Source organism: Pteronotus mesoamericanus, unplaced genomic scaffold (assembly GCF_021234165.1).
Source record: "Pteronotus mesoamericanus isolate MK-2021 breed Mesoamerican mustached bat unplaced genomic scaffold, CSHL_Meso_final contig_134, whole genome shotgun sequence".
In the NCBI taxonomy this organism is placed as follows: domain Eukaryota; kingdom Metazoa; phylum Chordata; class Mammalia; order Chiroptera; family Mormoopidae; genus Pteronotus; species Pteronotus mesoamericanus.
Genome location: NW_026555061.1, coordinates 4,500,902 through 4,521,570, shown reverse-complemented (window position 1 = coordinate 4,521,570; position 20,669 = coordinate 4,500,902). Strand labels below are relative to the sequence as shown.

At 56.3% G+C, this 20,669-nt stretch overlaps 1 protein-coding gene across 2 annotated transcripts in view; it reads right to left on the bottom strand.

The window, feature by feature from the left end:
* Positions 1-20,669, bottom strand: part of AGPAT4 (1-acylglycerol-3-phosphate O-acyltransferase 4) — an 89,456-nt gene that overhangs the window by 16,547 nt on the left and 52,240 nt on the right. For both annotated transcript variants that reach the window (XM_054595119.1, XM_054595124.1), the window contains one exon: positions 2,630-2,799. In XM_054595119.1, the coding sequence (XP_054451094.1) occupies positions 2,630-2,799 (170 nt within the window). The remainder of the gene's footprint in view (positions 1-2,629; positions 2,800-20,669) is intronic.

The following is a 20,669-nucleotide window of genomic DNA, read 5'->3' as shown; positions in this document are numbered from 1 at the left end:
CAGCCCGGACAGGGCCGAAGCGGCCGGAGCCTGCGGGGGCCACGCGGGCCCTCGGATGCTCATAGGTGTCCCACCTTTTGGCACCTCTGGGCCACGCTGGAAGAAGAAGAGTTGGCTTGGGCCACACGTTTACACTGCAACACATCATCACACGCAAAAAAATCTCATCATGTTTTAAATAAATTTATGATTCTGTGCCGGGCTGCACCGCGGGTTGCAGGTTGGTCACCCCCATTCCCCACCCCTGGGAACGTCTGCAAATTTCACTTGCTCCAGCGTAAACGCACTTCCTCTTGGGCTGTGACATGTGAAGAAGGAAAATGCCCAGTCAGGAGCCTGCCTTCCGGCTCCTTTCTAAGAGCAAGCTCTCCTGGCCGTGGAGGGACCTCCACGTCACGCGTTATTTTTATCAGGAGATGATTCAGGTGACTTGTGTGAAGGTCGTTTGACACAGAAGGTGCTGCTGAACAGTGAAGATAACACGATGCCCTCCCCAAGCCTTTCAAGAAGAGCAGGCTGCCTTGGTCACTCTGGAAAGCGGCCACACCCTCCGGCCAGCCCCCGGCTCCTGGGAGAGGCACGCCCCTAGGTCAGACAGCATCCCTGAGCTGCCGGGGAGCGGGGGGGTGGGGGGAGGGCCCACCCACCGCAAGGTCCCCACGCCCTCCCTCCGCCTCCCCTGGTGACTCCTGCCGCCACCCTGCACTTTGCTTCAACAGAATTTGTGCAGGCGCAGCCCGGCTGTTTGTCCAGGGCTCGGGGACAGGGGACGGTGGTCATGTGCGGCCCCTCTCCACCCTCCCCATAGTCTTGGTGGTTTTCAGGAGCTCCCCAGTTCCAGTGAACAGGGGGGATGTGTCATCCTGGCCAAAGGGCTACAGCCTGCCTGTGTCACGCTGGGTGGAGTCCTCATCTCCTAAGGACAGGCTCCAGGTACCGGGCCTGGCCACGCCCCTTTCACACGTGGCCCTAGGCCTTCGGTTCTTTCCTTTGGTTTCTAAGAGTAAGAAACAAAATCCTATCAACATGGTATTCCTTTAGGGCACTAAGGCTGTGGCACAGAGATAGGCAGACTCCGGCACGTTTGGCTCTGCTCCGGGAAAGCACCAGTGCACACCCGCGCACACAGACGCCAAGGCAGGCCTGGAACGACAGAAACAACGGGACACCGGGCAGGAGGCCGGGCCTCCCCTAGAAGTCCTTCCTGCACGGCCACCACCCACAGGCAATCCGGGGGCCTAGAGGCCGTGAGGCGGCAGCAGCGACCAAAGGCGCTGCTGCATCTCCTGGAAACTACTGAAGGCCTCAGAGGCCTTTCGGTGGTTTAACTGCCTGATGACGACCATCATTTGTCCAACAGACGTTGATGGGATGTGTTTTGTTGACAATGTCCTCTCTCCTGTTGCTCCAAACTGAAAAAAATACATGTGAGAAGCACATATGCAATGTGTCCCAAGGGTAATTTCGCTCCCCACCCTCTCAGCCAAGGTTCTGCTGCCGACCCCGAGGCTCTCAGGCACCTCAGGAGCCAGACACACCAAGACCTTTGCGGGGCCCGGCCCACGGGCTCCTCACCGTGTGCTCACCAGGCCTTCAGTTTCCTCCACTCTGAACGCTCTGATTTTGTCTACAGCAGCCACCAAGGCAAGTGCGATGTGAGCAGCCCTCCGATCGGTCTGTGGGGAAGGGCCGCCCGCGCTCAGGCACCTAGAGTCGCAGGGTCTCGGAGCCCCCGGCCAAGCCGCGTGTGACTCCTGCTGGCACACCCAACCCCGCGGCCGCCTCGGTTCGGTTACCCAACCCGGGCTCTGCCACTAACAAGCCGAAGGCGACCTAAGTCCACGCAGGAGGCCCGGCCCCACAGGCAGGGAGAAGCCAAACTTGGGGGAGGGGAACAGAACTGCCTATTCATTCCGGATTCTGCCGTTCCGACTCTCTCGCTTAGGGAACCGACTTTCCAAAACCCCAAAAATGAACATTCAGGGGCGAGTGCTACCTGCTGGCCAGCGAACCAGAGCGCAGGGACAAGCATATGAAGCGGCGTCAGACACGATGGGTTCAAACCCAAATCTGCTGAACAGCTGTGGGAGCCGGGGCAGATGGTTTAACCTTAGCTTTTCAAAAAGCTAGGGTGCGCCCTGGCCGAGCGGTTCAGCCGGTTGGAGTGTTGTCCCCTCCACCAAAAGGTTGCGGGTTCAATCCCCAGCCAGGGTGCGTATGGGAGGCAAGGGACCAATACGTCTCTCTCACGTCAATGTTTTTATTTTTCTCTCTCTCTCTCAAAATTAATAAACATGTCCTCAGGTGAGGTATAAAAATAAAAAATAAAAGGTAGGGTGTGCACCACCTGCTCCTAAATGTTTCTGTAAAGAGTAAACGAGAGGGCTGTGTGTAAAATGCCTAGATCCAGACCAACTGCCATTGCTGACTGGATAGAAATTATTGCTGTCCTTAGGGAGAGGCTTACCTTCATTCCAGGCTGGTAGGAAAAAACACCTGGTTAAAAACATTTGGGCAAATAGGAACTCTGTTAAAGCTTCGGCAAATTCTGAATGACCGAGAGCGAAAGACATGTTACGGCGTGAACAAGAGAAAGGTGTCGGGAGGGTGAGGGGGGCGTCCAACTTACCCCCAAAACCCCGAAGCGTTCGGCCAGGCTCCAACCGCAGAGAAAGTCAATCTCAAACTTGTGGTTCAGAACCACAATGGCGTTTTCCTTCCCAAACTTGGGGTAGGCCTGGGGGTCCGTGTGGATGATGCACTCCGTGCCCGACCACCACTCCAGCAGCATGACCAGCTCTGCAACAGACCACAGCAGACACGCGTTTATTCCACGCGCCCTCCGCGACCCGGGCTCGCTCTGCCAGGCCGCGCGGGGAGCAAGGCCGGGCACGGGGTGCCGCCGAGGGGTGAAGCTCTGGATCGGTCCGGCCCAGTCCCCAGTCCCAGAAAGCGTCAGGAGGCGGAAGGGGAAACAAGAGCGGCTCCACTGCAGTCGCAGGGAAGGAGAGGAGCTGTGAGAAGGCGAGTGACTTGCATTCCCTGATGAAGGGCCTCGGGGAAAAATCAATCAGGAAGCCGGATCCATCAGGAATCCACGGCCTGCGCTCACAGAGCGCAGAGAGGCGGTGTGCGGCGACGTATGGAATTCTTAATATCCCGGGAAGTGACTGATTGGGGTACTTAGGAATCCGTCAGAGAACACTGAGCACCCAATTTTTCTCCCCTGCTTGCAACACTTGGGTGCACCAGAAATAACTAGAAGCTGTGCTGTGAGGAGGCAGAAGCCCCAGCACCTGAGGGGTGAGGGCCAGTTGGAGCCGTTACGCCATGGCCCTGCACACAAGCAGGAAAATAGTCCTTCTAGGAGCTGGTGAAAATAGAAAAGGCTTTTTTTCAGGCCATAACGACGGATTTGACTTTAGCCAGTGGACAATTAATTCCCAACCAGGCAGCCTCTGGAAGAGGCTGTGTGTAGGAATTGTCCGGGAAAACAGTTGAGCAAATGTTAGTGATCAAAACTACGGGCACGGAGCAGCTTTGAAACGAATTGAGCTGGAAGTGTTCAGCAGATGGATGGCTGGGTGTGAGTCCTCTGCGAAGGTTGTCCCCCTTTTTTATCACTGGCTAGTGGGGTGCACACGTAGCAAAGGGCTCACTCACTCAGCACACCCTCAACACACACGCACAGACACAGGCACGTGTGGGCCTAAGTCTGGCCAAGCCTTATGTCTTAAAGGCTTGAGTGGCTGCCTCTGTACACCCTTCTCCTTTAGGCTGGAGACTGCTGTTTTCGGACCGGAGTGCCAGAACTCTCTAGAAGGCATGACAGTCTTGTTTCTAGGCAGTGAATGCTGTGAGACTTTGGGCAAGTGAACCTGAAAGTGCCCAGTGTCCTAATCTTTAGAACGAGTTTGCCTCATAGAGCTCTATGAGAATTAAAGTGCATAGCACATAGCAAGTTCCCAACAAATGCAGGCCCTCGGTAACTGTCAGTATCATTAAAGCAAATCAAAACACCGCCTGTGCTTGACAATGACAGTGCCTACCTGTCTCTTGGAGCTGAGAAAGTACTAAGCCCCAGGTCAGCTGTCGCACAAGCGGTGACCGTGGAGGGACCTAGAAGCAGCAAGTCGCGGAACAAAGACCGATGTTCGGGAGGCTGGAGCACCCCCGCGTCCCGCAGGTCCCCGCCCCGGAAGGCCACTTCAGGAAGCGGCAGGACGTGACTGCCTCAAGGTCAGGGGCTTCCGGGTAACGGACCCCAGACGCGGAGCCCATGCTGCCCTCTGTGCTCCGGCCCCCCGCCTGGCCCTACTGTGCGCTGTGATTATTTGGGGAGCCAAGGAGGTTGCCACCCTGAGGCTGTGTCACCCCGGGAGGCTCCTGGGGGTCCTAACGTCCATGAAAGAGAAAGGGCAAAGGGGAGGAGAACAGCACCCACGGAGCGGGGGGGTCCCTGACCGCCTCCCTCCCTGGAGAATTCAGGCAACTCCACAGGCTCCCTCTCTGGTCACCTGTGACTGCTGACCTTTGAGTGGGGCCAGTATTGATCTGCTGGGCCCTGCCTGGTCCAGGAGCCCGAGGCGGGGCCGAGTGGGGCCTGCTGCCTGCCATCGGCCTCTCTGGGGAGGGAGTGGGCACTGGGCCCACCCGGGATGCGAGATGGCTGCAGAGGATGGGGGGGCCGGGGCCCCCCCTTCCACTCTCCCCAGCCTGCCTGCGGGCACGTTCCGGTCTTTGTCTTAGAGTCAGATTCCGCTGGTGGCGGTGAGGGACCTAGTTCCCTGAGCCAGGCGGGGGGGCGGGGGGCACCTGCCCCCGCCCGCCGCCCCTCCCCCACTGAGCGCACACACTGCCTGAAGTCAGGCTCACCACCCTCTTCTCTGGTCCCCGAGTGAGCTGCGCGGTGACAGCAGGGCTGCGGGTCTCCAGGGCCTGGCAGATGCTGCGGTGGCCCAGCCCCATGCCCTGCGGTCCCAGGACCCCTCCTGCTTCCTCGCCTCACTGGCTGGGTGAGGTGACACCCACAAGGCTGCGTGGGTTCACAGGTCAACCAGGTTCTCGCTTCAGCCACCTCTCGAAGTCCGTCCCTGTCCTTAGGAACATTCCCAAGTGACCATAAAGGTAGACAGGGCTGATGCCCTGTGTTTTATGCACCACGCCCTGCCCCCACTTCCTGCCCCCCCTGCCCTGTGCCCATGCCACTTTATTCCAACCCCAGAGCAAATCTAAGTGGACACATCGGTGTTTGTTCAAAGCAGAGGATGCAGCAGAGGCATGAGGCCCCGGAGCGAGGGAGCAGCTGCCCCTCTTCCCTCACAGAGGCCACATCTCTGTTTCACAAGGAGGTGGAGCCTGCCCGCCCTCGGGTCTGCCCAGCCCAGCCTCTGATCTGGCAACTGTCAGCCAGAAGAAACCGGTGCTGCCCTGTCCCCTCCCACACAGCGCAGGTACCTAGTTTGTCAGTTCCCTCCAGCTACTTCGGCCCCAACCAGGACCCTGACCCCAGGCCCCTGGGGTGAAGGGCTGCGGGTGTCCCCAGAGGTGTGCAGTGAGCCCTTCCTAACAGCCTGGACTTGTGGCCGAGGTTTCTCCAGTGTCGTACAGCAACCCTGAAACCTTTTGTCCCATTTTAAAAGGCTCCGTTTGCCAGGTCCTGCCGTCTCATGCTCCCCACAGCTGCTCCCAGGGGGAGGGGAGGCCGAGACCAGCGACAGCCGGGACGATGGCTTCTCTGTGCCCCTGCCACACCTGGCTCTGGCCAGCTGCTGCTGCCTGCTTTGCACACTCCATGTGGGGACCCTTGGGGATAATTTCCAGTTAGGACAAGGCCAGGGAGGGCGTGTGGCCCAAGAAGGGACCTTCACTGCGAAATCCCCATCTGCTGCCTTCGGGGCGGTAGAAGGGCCTCGCCCAGGCAGCACTGAGGACCAAGGCTGAAGCCGAGGCTCATCTTGGTTACGGCTGCTGCTGTGCAGCAGGGAACAAAGGAGAGGTCGGGGAGAGGCCCGCATCAGTGAAGGAGGAGGGAGAGGAGGAAACTGGTAACGTCAGGCACTTACTGAGTTAGTGCCCCGCGTCCGTCCTGGGGGAGCGGCCATCTCATCTCCATCTTACAGATGACAAGGGCACACCGAGGCAGGGCGGCTGGCCGAGCTCCCACAGCTGGGCAGCGGCGGCTGGGACTCGACCCCAGCCTGGGGGACACCCACGCCCACAGGCTCTCCAAGGGACATAAAAACCATGGGTGTGTGGGGGGAGCTTTTGGGGACGGAGAGGGAGATAAAGGGAGATCACAGGTAGCCCTGCAGTCAGGTCATTCTCTGTGTGGCACAGACTCAACTCCAAGGCCTGCTGTGAAGAGTCAGCACGCAGCGTGTTCCACGTGTCGGACACATGCCTGGCGCAGCCCCAGGGCCGCCACTGCTGCTAACGTAGCTGGGACAGCCAAAGAAATGATTAAGGAACACAGAACAGCTGGGAAAGAAAGGAGAGACGCTCCGGGCTGAGTGTCCACAGCGGGCAGCTCCTGCCTGTCACCCCTAAACCTACCGTTCCCTGTCCTCAGCCTTGGCGTCTCTCCAGGCACAGATGAGGTGAAGCTGGGGCTCCATTCTGGTCTGGAGAGCCCCAGAAAGTTCTCAGACCACAGCCACGACTTCTCCATGGCCCGGCAGGCAGACCCTCCCAGCCTGACAGCATGCCGGCTTCTCTTCTCCCTGCGCGCTCCCCGCTCCCCCCCCCCACCCCCCCGCCCAGAGGTGCCCAGAGAGTTCCCATGGGGCAGGGAGGCACAGCTGCCGCGGCAAAGCCTAGGAGTCTGACTGCTGATTGGAGCCACCGGCCAACACGTGCCGACAGCAGCCAGCCTCCCACCTCCGCGCAGATGCGAGGGGTGCCAAGAAGGAAGATGGTGCTTCTATAATTAACTTCCTCTAATCTTAATTATTATATGATTACCTATATAATTACACGTAATCGCTCACAGTAAGTATATATAATTATGTATCTGTAATGGCTTTTTATAACATAACTTTTCACTGATAATTATTTAAGTTAATAATTAAGCCTCTCCGCCTCAGAAAAAGCCCTCCAAAATGTGAAACGAGAGAAGTTCCTAGCTTGTGACCGTCGCCTCTGCCGGGCACCGGGGCCGGAGGAGCGGCCTCTCCGCGGCCTCTGCACCTGCGCTGCACGGCGCCCTGCACCTGAGGTCACAGGTGCCCACCTGGCACTCAGGGCCCCGCACAGAAATTGGGATGAAAACATGAACTGGCATAATGAGCGGCAGCTCTGGCGCCCTGCCGGGTCGAGCACACAGGAGCCAGGACCGTCCCTGTCGGAGCCGCGGAGACGCTGGAACAGGCGCGTTCACTAGCCAAACGCCGATTCCGGAGTCTGGGATTCCTGGCCCCGCCCACCTCGAGGGTTGGGGATGGAGCCAGCCCTGCCCCCCGCCCCGCCCCGCCCTCACCAGGCTCCAAACTCCACCCAGGCTCGGCCGAGTCCACGGACCACGCTTCTTCATGCCTGTCTTCCTGACCACGCAGCACCCATCTTCCAGGTGGCAAACGTGCCAGGATTTCCAGGCAACCTCAGGTCCGAGGACACAGTGTCCTCCTAACCTCCCGACACTGAGTGCGCTCGACTACGTGGGCGCTTGCATTTCATTCTGAAGGATTTCTAGTTGTTCACTGGCCTGCGCCTTCTGGCCACCCCCAGGTCTGGGTGCTTGCTTTCTGTGACACCCAGCTGGGCGCCCAGTTGTACCTGCAACATGCCACCCCATCTAGAGTCCTCCAAGCTTCCCCACTCACATGCCCAGGTCTCCGACGACCCAGAGGCAAGGGGCCCACGAACAGATACAAGTATGTCTGTGCTGTCAGAATGCATGTGGGCAGTTGGAGGGGCAGCACCTCACAGGCTCCGGAGAGGGGGCAGGAATGAGGGCAGGCGGGAGACGCCTTCTGGTGCGTCTCTCATGGGGGCCGCTTCGCCAGGAGCTGGGATCACGGGACAACACGTTCTCCCCTTTCATGGTCTCCTCCCCGCCCTCCAAGGGCCTGTTCTCTGCAGGCTTTGTGTCGGCAGGGTGAGGAGGGAAGGGGCTCGACCTGGTGTGTTCTCGGAGCTCAAACCTCGAGAATGGAGGCTGCTGCGTTGCGACCTTTCCCGAGACGGCAGGTCACGGCCACGAGGGGCCATGATGACGTGTGCCTGGAGCGGGGGCAGGAAGAGCTGCCTCTTCCCACTCGTGTCCTGGCAAACAGAGAGGACATCGTGGAACCAGAGGTGGACTGAGAGCGGGCAGTGCGAATGCTACCAGCGTTTACGTGTGAACCGGGGTGAGGAACGCTAGGAGCGGAAAAGCGGCTTCGATCGAGCGGACTCGCCACCCAGTTTCCAATCAGTGGGTCAGCCTGGGGCGCCAACAGGTTAGCTTCTCCCAACTGCCCTCCAGCAAAGAAGCTCCGTGGCGCGGGTGCCGTCCCAGGTATGTCGATGCTCTCGCTCACCCGCCAAACACCGACCGGGGCCGCGGTGCCTGGCACTGCTGCCGGAGCTTGGGTGCGGCAGGGAACTAGGAACTTCTGGCAGAGGACACAGCTGCGAACTACCCCATGCGCACACGCACAGCGTGGCAGACGGCGGTGAGCATGGTGCGGCCTTCCACGGGGTGCGCGGCGGCTTCTGCAGATGTCACGGGAAGCCCAGCGTGAAGCAGGCATGCTCTCATTACATAGGACCCGCGAGAACGTAGCCTCTGCTGGAGATGGGCCTGGGTCTGCTCGCGGTGAGCGCCCAGTGCCCGGGCCTGGGCCGGGCCTCAGAAGACTGGCCTGGCTGCCCCACAGACAGCGAGGCGCCCTTACAGGCGCATTTTTAAATGCTTTCTGGTAAGAATGTGGAAGGAGACGCAGAGAGGGATCCAGAGTCAAGGGCATGCCCCCAACACACGTCCTCCAACGTCCTCTGCTTCCTTCTCCAGAAGCAGTGGGAGAGGCCGTTGGAAGCTTAGTAACATGCTGACCAAGGCCACGCGTGGATTTCCATGTTTTTAATTTCTGAGAGAGATGAAGATTAAAATGCAATTTGAAAGTACTTGATGTTTCAATGTCATTCCATTAAGCGATTAAAAGGTCTGAAGTTCCCAGAGTGTAAAAGTCGTGCCCGTCTTCTCCTGGCCCTCTGCTCGTGAAGGAGAAGCACGACATTCTCCAGAGTCGCCGCTGTTCCCACTGCCCCCAGCACGGCTCCCGCGCTTGGCCCGGCCACAGGGAACGCGCCGACGCCGCACTTCTTCAACGTGGCATGTTCTCCTTCCCCCCTTCAGATTCCAGCAGCTCCGCCCGCGCCCGACTCACCCGCCGCCTCCCCCTGGCTGGGCCGCCCCCTTCATCGCAGAGCTCTCAGGGCCACCAGGCTCTGGGAGCATCAAATAACAAAGCCCGGGGCCTGCGGACTCCAGAGGTCCAGTCACACCAGAGCCGACAACCGCGCCTCCGTGGTGTTGCTTGTCCAGGGTCAGAAAGGCCTGGAGACCCGAGGAGGTGACGCCATGGCTGACGTCAGGTCCCCTGATTACCCATCCGCAACCTTTCCCCTATGCAGCCCACCCTCTGAAGCCATGGGGGAGGGGAGCCGGGTCTCCAAGCACCGCTTACCGCGTCGGGGGCTGGGCCACGACCTACACACAAGCGGGCACTTCCTTTTGCTGTGGAGTCCTGTTGGTGCCCTACCGGGCTCTGATGCCTCGGGTAACACAGGCCGGATCCAGCCTCGCCCCTTCTGGCAGAATGACTTTGCGGGGGCAGCACCTCCCCCTGCCTCAGTCTCCTGATGCTTGGAGTAGGGACAACCGCCCCCCGCCCCGGGATGGTGGCAGGGCTCCAACATCAGCCCCGGCCGGCGGTAAATTGCCCATCCTGTGGGCCAGGGCCTACACAAACCAGCCGAATGCTTGTCATCCCACCTGGGAGGCGCCATGAGTTTTAGCGAAATTCTAGAACATTCACAGAGATCCACATCAGTCAAAAACCAGTGAACAATGGTAGCGTCCTCAAGCCCATTAAATTTTTCTTTTTTAATTTTAAAAGCAACATTAAGAAATTACTAAAATCTACTTACGATAAACACTGGTTCTAAATTTCCATCTATTTAATGTCTTTTCTCACCTTCCCCTCATGGAAGTATAATTAGATTTGTTTTCATAGTTTAAACTCATGACTCACAGAGAAAGACATCCAATGCGATTTTGAAAAGGATAAAAACAATACGATGCTAAAACATAAACAATTCCCAGAATAATTTTTAGGGCTACGAATGTGCGGGAGAAACTGCCCTAGAACTGTGTTTTTAAAAACCTCCTCTTCACAGGAGACGTGGCTTCCCTCCCTCACCCGGGGGCCACCGGACACTCAATTTTGTTCTTTCTAAAACAAGACCGAGGTCTTCCCGAGAGCGGCTTTCAACGCCCAGGGTGATGTATAAATTGTTTACTCTCAGGCTTGCGGTTAGTGAGGTCACCAGACAGCTCAGAGGCGCTCCTAGCGTCAGTGGATTCAAATGTAACTTCTTAGTCGTGTCCTCAGAAGGCCATACGCCGTCCCTCTTGAGTTGCCTGGTAGAATACCCAGTAACCGGTGGAATCTGAAGAGCGGATCAACTACAAATGATTTTTTAGTGCAAGTACCTCTCGGGCAACACTAAATGGAAGATAACTAAAGCATGAACCCTGCAATGCATGGGACACACGCATACTAAAATTTATTTGTTGTTTACGTGAAATTTAAATCGAATTTGGAGTCCTGAATTTTTATTTGCTAAATCTGGCAGTCCAGGCGCTTATCAGCCCGGCGGTTGCCATGGCAACAGGCGCCGAGGCCGTGGCTCCGGAGGCTGGGCCGGACCCCGGGAGGCAGGGCCCGACTGACCGCGGCAGGCAGGCCTGTGGCTCTCAGGTCACCTCCCTGACAGCCAGCTGGAGAGGCGGGCGTTTACTCCCATCCTGCAGGTGACCAAGCGGACGCTGGTGGCTGTCCCAAGGCCGCTCAGCTTCTCGGGAGCAGGTTTGCCGGCCCAGCCGCGCCGCCCGGGCTTCTCCGCCGCTCCCGCTCTGCACCGCATCGCTTCACGACTGTGCCGGGCACGCGTCCCTTACGGGCCTGGCACGGGTTACACGGTAAACCTGCGCCTGCCGTCCCCCACGCTTCCAAAGGGCCCGGGGCGGGGGGGCATCTTACCGGGGTCTGCCTGAGCTCCGCCCGGTCAAGCTGGGAAGCCCGAGTGGCACAAGGACGCGTTCCTGCAGCCCTGGTCGGCACGCGCAGCCCTGCTCCCTCCCTCCACGCCCCGGGCCGCCCTGTGCCCATCCCCCTCCTCCCTGCCACTGCCAGGAACCGTGGTGCGGTTCCCCTGCACGCCTGTTTGTCGTCAGTCACGCACTGGGCTTGGGTGGACCGCGCCCCGAGTGGCATCTCAGCAGATCTGGGATGCGCGTGCACCCTCCTTCCCACACGCTCGAAATCCGGGCGTCTCGGTGCCCCTCGGGCCCCGGCCCTGTGGCTGCGCACCTTTCCGTTCTCAGAGATACGCGTGGTAATGATGCATTACTATCACTGACAACTTAGAGTCTATGAAATACAGACATTAAAAAAAAACAAACAGGCGGCCTTAGCAAACAGACGTCACCAAGAAGGGCTGTTTCTGAAACGGGGCCATGTGTGGGGGTTGTGCCGGGGCGGGGCGGGAAGGGAAGGACCCTTCGGTGCAGGGCGGGGGCTGGGAGCAGCCAATCTGTTCTGCCTGACACCGTTAGCGTGGCTACAGGACATCACGCCTTCACCAGTGCCCACGGCCCCGCGAGAGCCAACCCTGATGTACACCGCAGCCTTGAGGCCATCAGGTGTGACACCTGCACCGTGAGCTGCAGGGTGTCAGTGCCAGGGGCCACTGGGGGCGGAGGGTGTGTGGGAACTACCTCTCTTTTTTGTACAATTTTCCTGTAAACCTGACACTGCTCATAAAAAATAAAGCATATTCATTTTAAGAAGACGCAGTGGGCCCGAGGTGGGAGGTGGCCGTCAGAGGACCCTGGGAAGAACTGGGGGAAGTGCCAGGTGTGACCGGAGCCCGGACCCAGCAGGGTGCCCCTTTCAGGGGGAGAGGGAGAACCAGCGGGGCAAGGGGCGTCCCTGGGAGGAGGGATTTCTCACCTACAGGCATGAGAAGAGGCCTTGGTTTCACAAGACGCTTCCAGAAAAGCCAGTCACAGCTGGTCACACGGCGGACTTCACCTGCACCCACAAAACCACTTTCCCAATCCTTATTCCATGGAACTCCCGTTCAGTAACACCCTCTTAGGTGAAGCTCATGAGAGTTTCCAGGGACACTGGTCCTTTGGAAAAAATGAGACAAACTAATGTCTTCACCACCCGAATTCTCTGAACACTTAATGCGCCGACGAGACCTTTCACAGAGCAGCCTCAGCCGGTGACCCCGACCACGGGGACGCAGGGGGCCCCGAGGTCCACGAAGCGGGGGCTGGTTCCTGATGAAGGCCGCGCACCGCCTTATCTTGATTTTTAAAAATGTGCTCCATCTTGGTAAAAAAAAAAAAAATTCAAGGTCTAAAGCTAAGGAACCTCCCTCTGGAAAATCTTTCACAGCAATAGCTCCTTTCTCCACGATGCCCGCCCCCCGGCCCCGGGCACCCAGGGACTGTGCCCCTCCATCAGCACCGGCTCTAGCAGCCTTGGAGGCAAGGCCTGCTGGCTCCGCCTGTGCTTCCGCTCTGTCTCCCAGAGCAGGCCCGAAGCTCCCCTGCTGCTCCTATTTACCCCAGGACGTCCTGGCAGAGTCTCCCGCAGAGCCCCCGTGGGTGGGGGGCACCTGGTGACCTGCCCCTCCTGGCCCCTCCTCCCACTGAGGTTACCACAAAGGGGACCCGCCAGGAGGGTCCCTGGTCTAGCTATTACCTGGACTTGAAAGGAAATGTCACAATCAATACATGTCCTCTGTTGACTGATGGAAACACAGAGACGGAAGGCTACGCGCAGAGCTCAGCCAGGCTCTCCAGCCCAGTGGCTCGCTCGTTCTGGTTTACTGTTCTCTCTGCCTGGTGTGTATTTCCCCTCGCCCCCGCTGCCCTTTCCCACGTCTTTCTCCCCCCACCCTTGTTTCATATTTTTATATTTTTCCCTTAGCGCCTCTATAATAGAGAACTGGGACGCAGCCATGCTGGGCTCGCCGACATGCTTGCAGAAGGAGAGCTTCGTGTTACTTGTTCTTAATTTTAGAAGTGGTTAAGTAGAATGATTTCTAGATTCTTTCCAAAGTATAATAAAAACCTAGGAATTGCCCTGTGTAGTCCTCACTGAATTTTCCCCCCTGTGGCAGTGGTTCTCAGCTGAGAGGGATTTTGTGCCCCCCACCCGGGACATTTGGTCACCTCTGGAGACACTCTTGGTTGTCACAACTTGGTGGGCGGGTGGGTGGCGCCACCCAGAGCAGGGGCCAGGGTTGTGAGCAACCATCCCATGACGCACAGGACAGCCCCCAGGACAAAGGCCCACCCAGCTCGGCCCGGAGGCCGAGGGCCGGCTCACGGCGCCGACACTGGCCACGGCCGGCGGGCTGTACAGTGAGCGCAAGGGCTGGAGGTGAGGCCAGGCCAGCTCAGCCTCCCTTCGGTCCCGGCTCCGCCATGTCCTGGCTGTTAGGCTTTGGGCAAGTTATTTGACCTCTCTGTGCCTCAGTTTCCCCACCTGTAACAGTTGGTACTGGGTTCAAATAAGCCAATGCATGTAAAGGTCCTGGGACAGGGCCTGGACTATTCTGTGCATTATTACCTTTTGTCTTTACTTCGGCAGAGCGTGTGAATGCTGACAGGGGACCTGACCCGGATGGACCTTGTATAGGTTTTCAAATGAATCTAAAACTCCATAGATTGTTCAGGGAACATCACCTTGCTCATAGTACCCAAGGTTCTCTATTTTAAGCTCTAGAAAATCCCCAGTCCAACGTATAGCAGAACCACTGCTAATCGTGACCCCTTTTCTGAGGCCCCAGGCTTTGTTTCTGAAACCCTCGTGGCAGTAAGCCTTTGGAGCTGACCCTCTCCACGCTCAACAGTGTCCACTGGCCTGGCGCTGAACAGCTGGATACGACACGCCTACTGATGCAGGTTTGAAGAAGATTCTAGCCTGGTAATTATAGAGAAATTACAGAAACCATTAATTGGCCCCTTAGTCTCTTCTGCCTCAAAGATACGATGCAGCAGACTTGCAGAAACACAGAGAAACATCTCTGGAGGACCGCGGCCCCTTCCCGCCGGTGCCCGTCCCACAGGCAGCTGGCCACGCCCCCGCTCCACCGCTCAGGTCTCGGGGCCCCCCAGCCAAAGGTAAAGGCTCGAAGCACACATGGGCCCCTCGCCCCGGCTCCAGCCGTGGCCTGTGTGATGGTCAGCTTCATGTGTCACCTTGACCACTCTATAGCACCGGGTTATTTCACGTAGGTGTTGTTGCTGTGAGGGTTCTTCGTGGAGGTGGACACATACATGCAAATATATTTTAGAGAATGTTGCTGTTACCACTGGTCCTGGGTTGAAGACTGTGGCTGGCCAAGAGCAGGGGGACGATGACCAATGACCACATTTGTCACCACCGGCAGAGAGAGGGCTGGGGGTTGTACCCACTGCGTGAATTCCTGCATAAACAACGTGTGCCCCTTGGCCTCTGAGAACACCAGCTTGGCCCCCAAAATCTCCCAGAGCCCCAAGCTTCTTCGAGAGCCCTGGAATGACATGGGAAGGAGAAAAAGGCAAAGGAACAGCTTCTAAAGAGTGTTTCCAGGAGAATCAACTTTGAGGTGAGACGCATCCGGGCACAGAGCGGAGGGAAGAACTCAGGAAGGAAGGACAAGGGCAAAGCTTAAGAAATTCTGAGCTGGTCCTTTAATCAGGCCCCAGGCAGGGACACGTAAAACGGGGCCTCGCTTCTACAAGAAAACCACAGTTGAATAATGGTAATAACATTATCACTAACATTTGTATATTTACTGCTCACTTAGAAGGCAGTCAATAAGTGTTATTTTTTAATTAAGCTCTGTGTGCCCAATGCTACAGTAAGGAACTGACCGGCCAGTCAGTAATGGAGTGGGCTGCCTGACACAGAGTTTTATCATGAATAATAGACCATTTCGTCCCCAAATAACTGTAGCGAAATCCTAAATACCTGGGAAGAGCTGCCTCCTCTTCGTCTCCTCCCGTCTCTGCCCAGTGACCAAGCCCAGGGCGCTGGACGAGGAGAGCGGAAGGGCGCGCGTCTCTGGGCCATGTCCCAGGGCAGCGCAGCCTCATTTTGATGGCTCAGGAGCCCTCTGAGGGGACGAAATGCTCCTCTGGTCCTTGTCAACCATCAGTTCACAACGCTGACCGTGGGCAGACACCCCGCCTCTCCCCTTTGTAAGGAACCGCGGACGAACAAGGGACGTGCATGAATGGAAAGGAGGGCCCATCTGTCCCCAGGCCGCGGTGTGTTGCCGTCACGGGGCTCCAGCCTCTGAGCCGGCGGCCGACCTGGCCCTGCTTTCTGATGTTGCCAACGTCGGAAACAGAGATCTCCTAGCACCTCGTGTCAGAGTGGGGGCCCCATCACAGCTCAGGCGACTGGTGTCACTGACACCACACATCCCAGCCTGGGGGACCTCCCCGGGGGACACCCCCCCGCCCCCAGCAGACACAGAACGGCACTTCCTGCCCAGGCAGCTCGGGCCTCCTGCTCTCTGTCTGGCCAGTCACCCAGGGAAGAGCTGAGCTGGGGACGTCGTAATGCAAATCGAGCAGCCGGTGTTACAGTCTTGTCCCATTGATCGACTCAGCTGCCTCTACCACACTGACCTTCCTGGTCCTTCCTGGAGAAATGAGCCAGGGACTGAGGTTTTTCAAGGGGGACTTAATTCTGCATCTAATCAGATGAGGGGACGGTGAAGAAGTCATTAATGAAAAATGACAGATTTTCCTCGGGACTAGATTAACGAGCGCTGCAGCCCCCAGGGAGATGTTCGAAGTACTGAAAGGAAAGGAAATTACAGGAACTAATTTACTTTTTTTTTTTTTTTTGAAGTCTTATTTTTATTCAAAGAGCACTTTGGGTTAAAAATAGAACGTAGAAGTAAGAAAGTCATTTGTAACCACCAGGAAAGATGGTTTTCTGTGGCTTTTCTTAGTCACTCTGGTTTCCAGGGCTGCCGTCTATAAATTTGCCAGGCGTGAGCTCTCCCTGTGAGGCGCTAGGACGGGGACAGGTTGGTGCCCGGCCTCTGTCCTCCACAGCGGGGCTCCGGGAACGTCAGCGCGTCCCCGCACCATCTAGAGATGGTGTGACAACGCAGCTTCTTTGGTGTGGGTGCGGGACGGGGTCTGGATCTGCATTTTCAGCACACCCAGGGTGAGGCTGGGGGGCTGACTTCGGGGAACGGGGGTGAATGGCTTTGCCCAGCCCAGGGCCAGGCCCAGTTCTCAGCTCTTCAAGGGCGTTAGCTCTAGTCACCCTCCCCATGGTCTCATCTGATAGACGACCAGTTAGCGTTGGTCACTCTACTCATCCATGAGGCCTCCCCTAACTCCCGTGTTCCTTGTGGCATATTTAGGGTCACATGCCTGGCCTGCCGTTCCCAGTCTGTGCCTCTGAAGACTTGTCACATGTGTTTTCCCCTCCAGGAAGCCTGCCTGGCCTAGTACACCCAATGCATACTCCTATATACTTGCATTAGATGCCTTGGTTATCTATTGCTTTGTGACAAGTGCACCCCAACACTTAATGGCTTGGAAGAACAAGAAACATTTATACTCTCTGACAGTTTCTGGGATCAGGAATTCAGGTCTCACATGACTAAGACGACTGGCTTGGGGTCTCTTGGGAGCTTGGAGTCAAGATGTCAGCTGGGGCCTGACTGGGGCTGGAAGACCCTCCTCCGTGGCTGTCACCCCCATTCCTCTCCTCATGGGCCTCTGTCAGGCCGCTGGACTGACCTCCTGACGTGGTGGGTGGCTGGCTTTCCCCAGAACGGGAACGGGAAGGAGGAGGTGGAGGAAGAGGGGTACGAGCAGGACGAGGAGAGAGGCAGGAGCTGTACTTGCTCCGGCCCCGCCGCAGAGGCCACCGCGCATCATGTCCCCTGCTCACCTCACTAGAAGAGAGTCGCTAAGTCCCACTCACATTCGAGAGTTAGAGGAATTGGGGTCCACTGCTTACAGGGAGGATTTTCAAAGACACATTTGAGACGACTGTCCTGAAACAGACTGTATTTTCCAAATGGCTGTGACAATATCTCCTCTGTCCTGCGCTCTTCCAGAACAAAGCCACTGCCCCATCAAGAGGTCAAATCAAATTCCCCTCTGGTTCTAGAGGGCTACTCATTTGCTTATAACCAAGAGAGTTTGGTAGGGAAAAAGTTGATTTTCAAGACGAGGTCATCAAAGGAAGAGCACCTCCCCCTCCGCCCTCCCCACCTCCCCCAAGCTAGGACAACACTTCATTTTGGAGCCCGAAGCGACCAGCTAAGAAACCCTACTACCTGAGGCTGCAAGTCACGAGGGGAGCCCAGGCTCATGGGCGGGGGCTCCAGCTGGCCCCCCAGTGACGTCCCAGTCAACAGCCACATCAACGCCGGGGGCGGGGGTGGAGGGGATGGTGAACACACCTGCGGCCGATTCCAGCCTCCAGCTCCGAGTCTTCCACCGAGGACCAGGCACCCAGAGGCAGAGGCCAGCCACGCCCATGGGCTCTGTTCAGATTCGCCACCCACAGAATCCACAGGCATAGCGGAATGACTGTTTTAAGCCACCAAGTCTTAGGGCAGTTTGTTACACAGCATTTAGCAACTGGAACACGTGCTGCGTTGTGATTGTCCACTGGTGCTCTCTCCCTCCCATCAGATTGCTAGGCTGCAAGCTCTTCCGGGCGCAGGCCTGTGCCTTCTCCCTCCCTCCAGAGCCAGCACCCGGCACTGTGCGCGGAGGACAGCGTGTGGGGCTTTGCCGGCACAGCTCTCATTGGCTGGGGTTCGTGAGGCCCACTGGCTTGAGTGCTGCAGTGAGGCCACCATCAGTGACATTGCTGTCCCCTTCACCTTGCTGTCTGCCTCTTGGAGAGGTTTTTTGTCTGTTGTATTTTCTTCCCTTCTTTTCACCTGAATTCACCCTGAAAACATTTAATCAGGGACTCTTCTTTCTGCTGCTATGCCACAACTTGCATACCATTAGCATAAATAAATAGTAATAATGATTATAAAGTGATGATGACCTCAGATCTAAAAATATGTATGTTTAATTTTGGTTTTAGGTTGTTACAATTTTGAAAAACAAGTTCAGACTCTAGAGTTGACTTTACATTCTCAATTCTGAGTATATAAGCTGGAAGATATGTTGTAAAAACTTAAATTTTTCCCAGCTGCATTTAGAGAGGTCGGATGCATTTTATCTTCATATCAGTAAAAGCATATATTCAAAAGGGATTAATCGTGCTTATTAACATTTTGTCTATCTTTCTATATAAGTGTAGAATATATTATAAATATGCCTGAGATTTGAGAAAATGACCTCTAAATTGGTCTGAAAAGACATTTCAGCCATTGCATTCTCAAATGTCCCCCAATTGGGTCAGCATTTTTACTTATTATTTTATTGGATTTAACATCAATGAATGTCTCCAATTTAAGATTTCTATTTTAATATGAATATTAATTCATTAATATGAATATTTACTGTTCAACTTTATAACGGGCTCCTGCCTTGCCAGTAAATACGTCAGCCGCTCCTAAACCCCCTACCCAAAGTCCCCCTTTCCTTCCCTATTCATCGCAAAGACAGTTACCTAGAAATAGCACTCAGTTCTCATTGTCTTATTATCTCATGATTAAGTTTAACACTCTCAAATTTTACAAATGCAAATCAGACCTTAAAAAGCAAACAAAACATCCATCAAAACTGATGAAAACTGATCAAAACAGTAGTTTGTCATCAGCTCCTGTTAAGAGGCTGTCCCTTCCCATCGGAAGAATGTGCGAACAACGGTGTGGAGCACAGTGGTAAACTCCGACTCGGCTGATGAAAGAGGCAGGCTTTTTGTGTTTCCAGAATTAAACACAAATGATGTTTCCTTCTTTTCTTTCCCCCTTATTGCGCTACTTTGTATAGAAGTAATTTCAGTTGTAGGTTAAAAAGAAAAAGAAAGGAAACAGAGTCACCCCCAAATGTGAAAGCTTTCTCACCCACTGCGAACACCTTGCGCGCCCTGTCGATAGAAGAGCAGCGCAGAGAAAACAAGGTGGGGGCACCCCAACCTTTCTGCTGGCGGCTGAGCGGGGGACTGGAGCGGACACGCTGTGTGGTCAGCAAGTGTGAGGGGCACTGCAGGGCCCACCAGCCCGGGTCAGACATCACTGCTCACCCATCCCGCCCCCCAACCACTGGCCTCCCTCCCCGCGGCCTGACCACCCGCGGTGGGCACGGATGACCCACTGACCTCGGGGCCCATGCAAGCTGCTCTCGGCTCTGCCAGAGAAACTCAGGCCATGAAGCCGAATGGGCAGAACCAGTCCAGAGAGGCAGCAAGGGCGGCTGGCCTCCTGTTTCCCCTCGAGGAGGGTGGAGCATTCTTCCGTAGAGTCCACTTTGCGCACTAGTAACTCAGGGACCGTCAAGAGTGATGGAAAAGGGCGCCGCCAGGTCCAAAGCCGGGAGCATCCCCGAGCGGCCAAGGGGGGTGGGGGAGGCCGAGCCCCGCCCACAGCACATCTCACCGGATGATTAAACTTCGTCCAGCTTACTGCTGCTCAGGGCGACCCCAGCTGGCGTGGAGGACCAACTACAAAAATACCCAGTCCAAAGCCAGAAGCAATAGCACTTCCAGGACAAAAAAAAAAAAAAAAAAAAAAAAAAAAAAAAGGCTTGACCCTTCCTATTGGCAGATAACAAAAAATCAAAATGAGTTGAAGGTAAATCAGTTTTCAGAAACAGATTACAGGAAAAGTGCCACTGTAAGAGTTGAAATTGCAACGAGAAACATGTTAACATAAAACCTTTTCTTCTGTTCTGGCCCCCTTTACAAAGTGAAGACATTCTAATAACCCTTCTAGCCTTCCAATTCTGGGACAAGACAGAGTGACACACTTCCTACACTTCCTCCTGCTTTGCTAGCCACAGGGCAGCGTGCACAGCGAGAGAAGAACATAAGAGGACGGAAAGGCGGAGGGAAGGAGGCAGGGCCACCTCAGGACGAGGGGGTCGGAGGACGGGTATGTCGGTGAGGCCCCTGGTGCTCACATGCATTTCTTCACACACACTAGGCTGGGTGCGGTGGGTGCTGTCTACCGGCAAACGCTGACGAGGTGCCCACGAAAAGGAAGCGCCATGAAAAATCTGCTCTCTGGCTGAAGGACCAGGGGAAGGGTTGTTCTACCAGACAGAGGCCTTCAGATACTAACTGCCCTCCTCCAACCAAGCACCATGGAGAAACCTGTGGCCCAACCTGCATGGGGAAACTTCCCAGGCTGCAGGGAGGCATCGTGGCAATTCCCTCACCCCCTGGGCGGCGTCCGAGAAGGCTGACTGGGGAGCTGGAACTTTCACCAACCGCCAGTGGGAAGGAGCCCCCCACCCG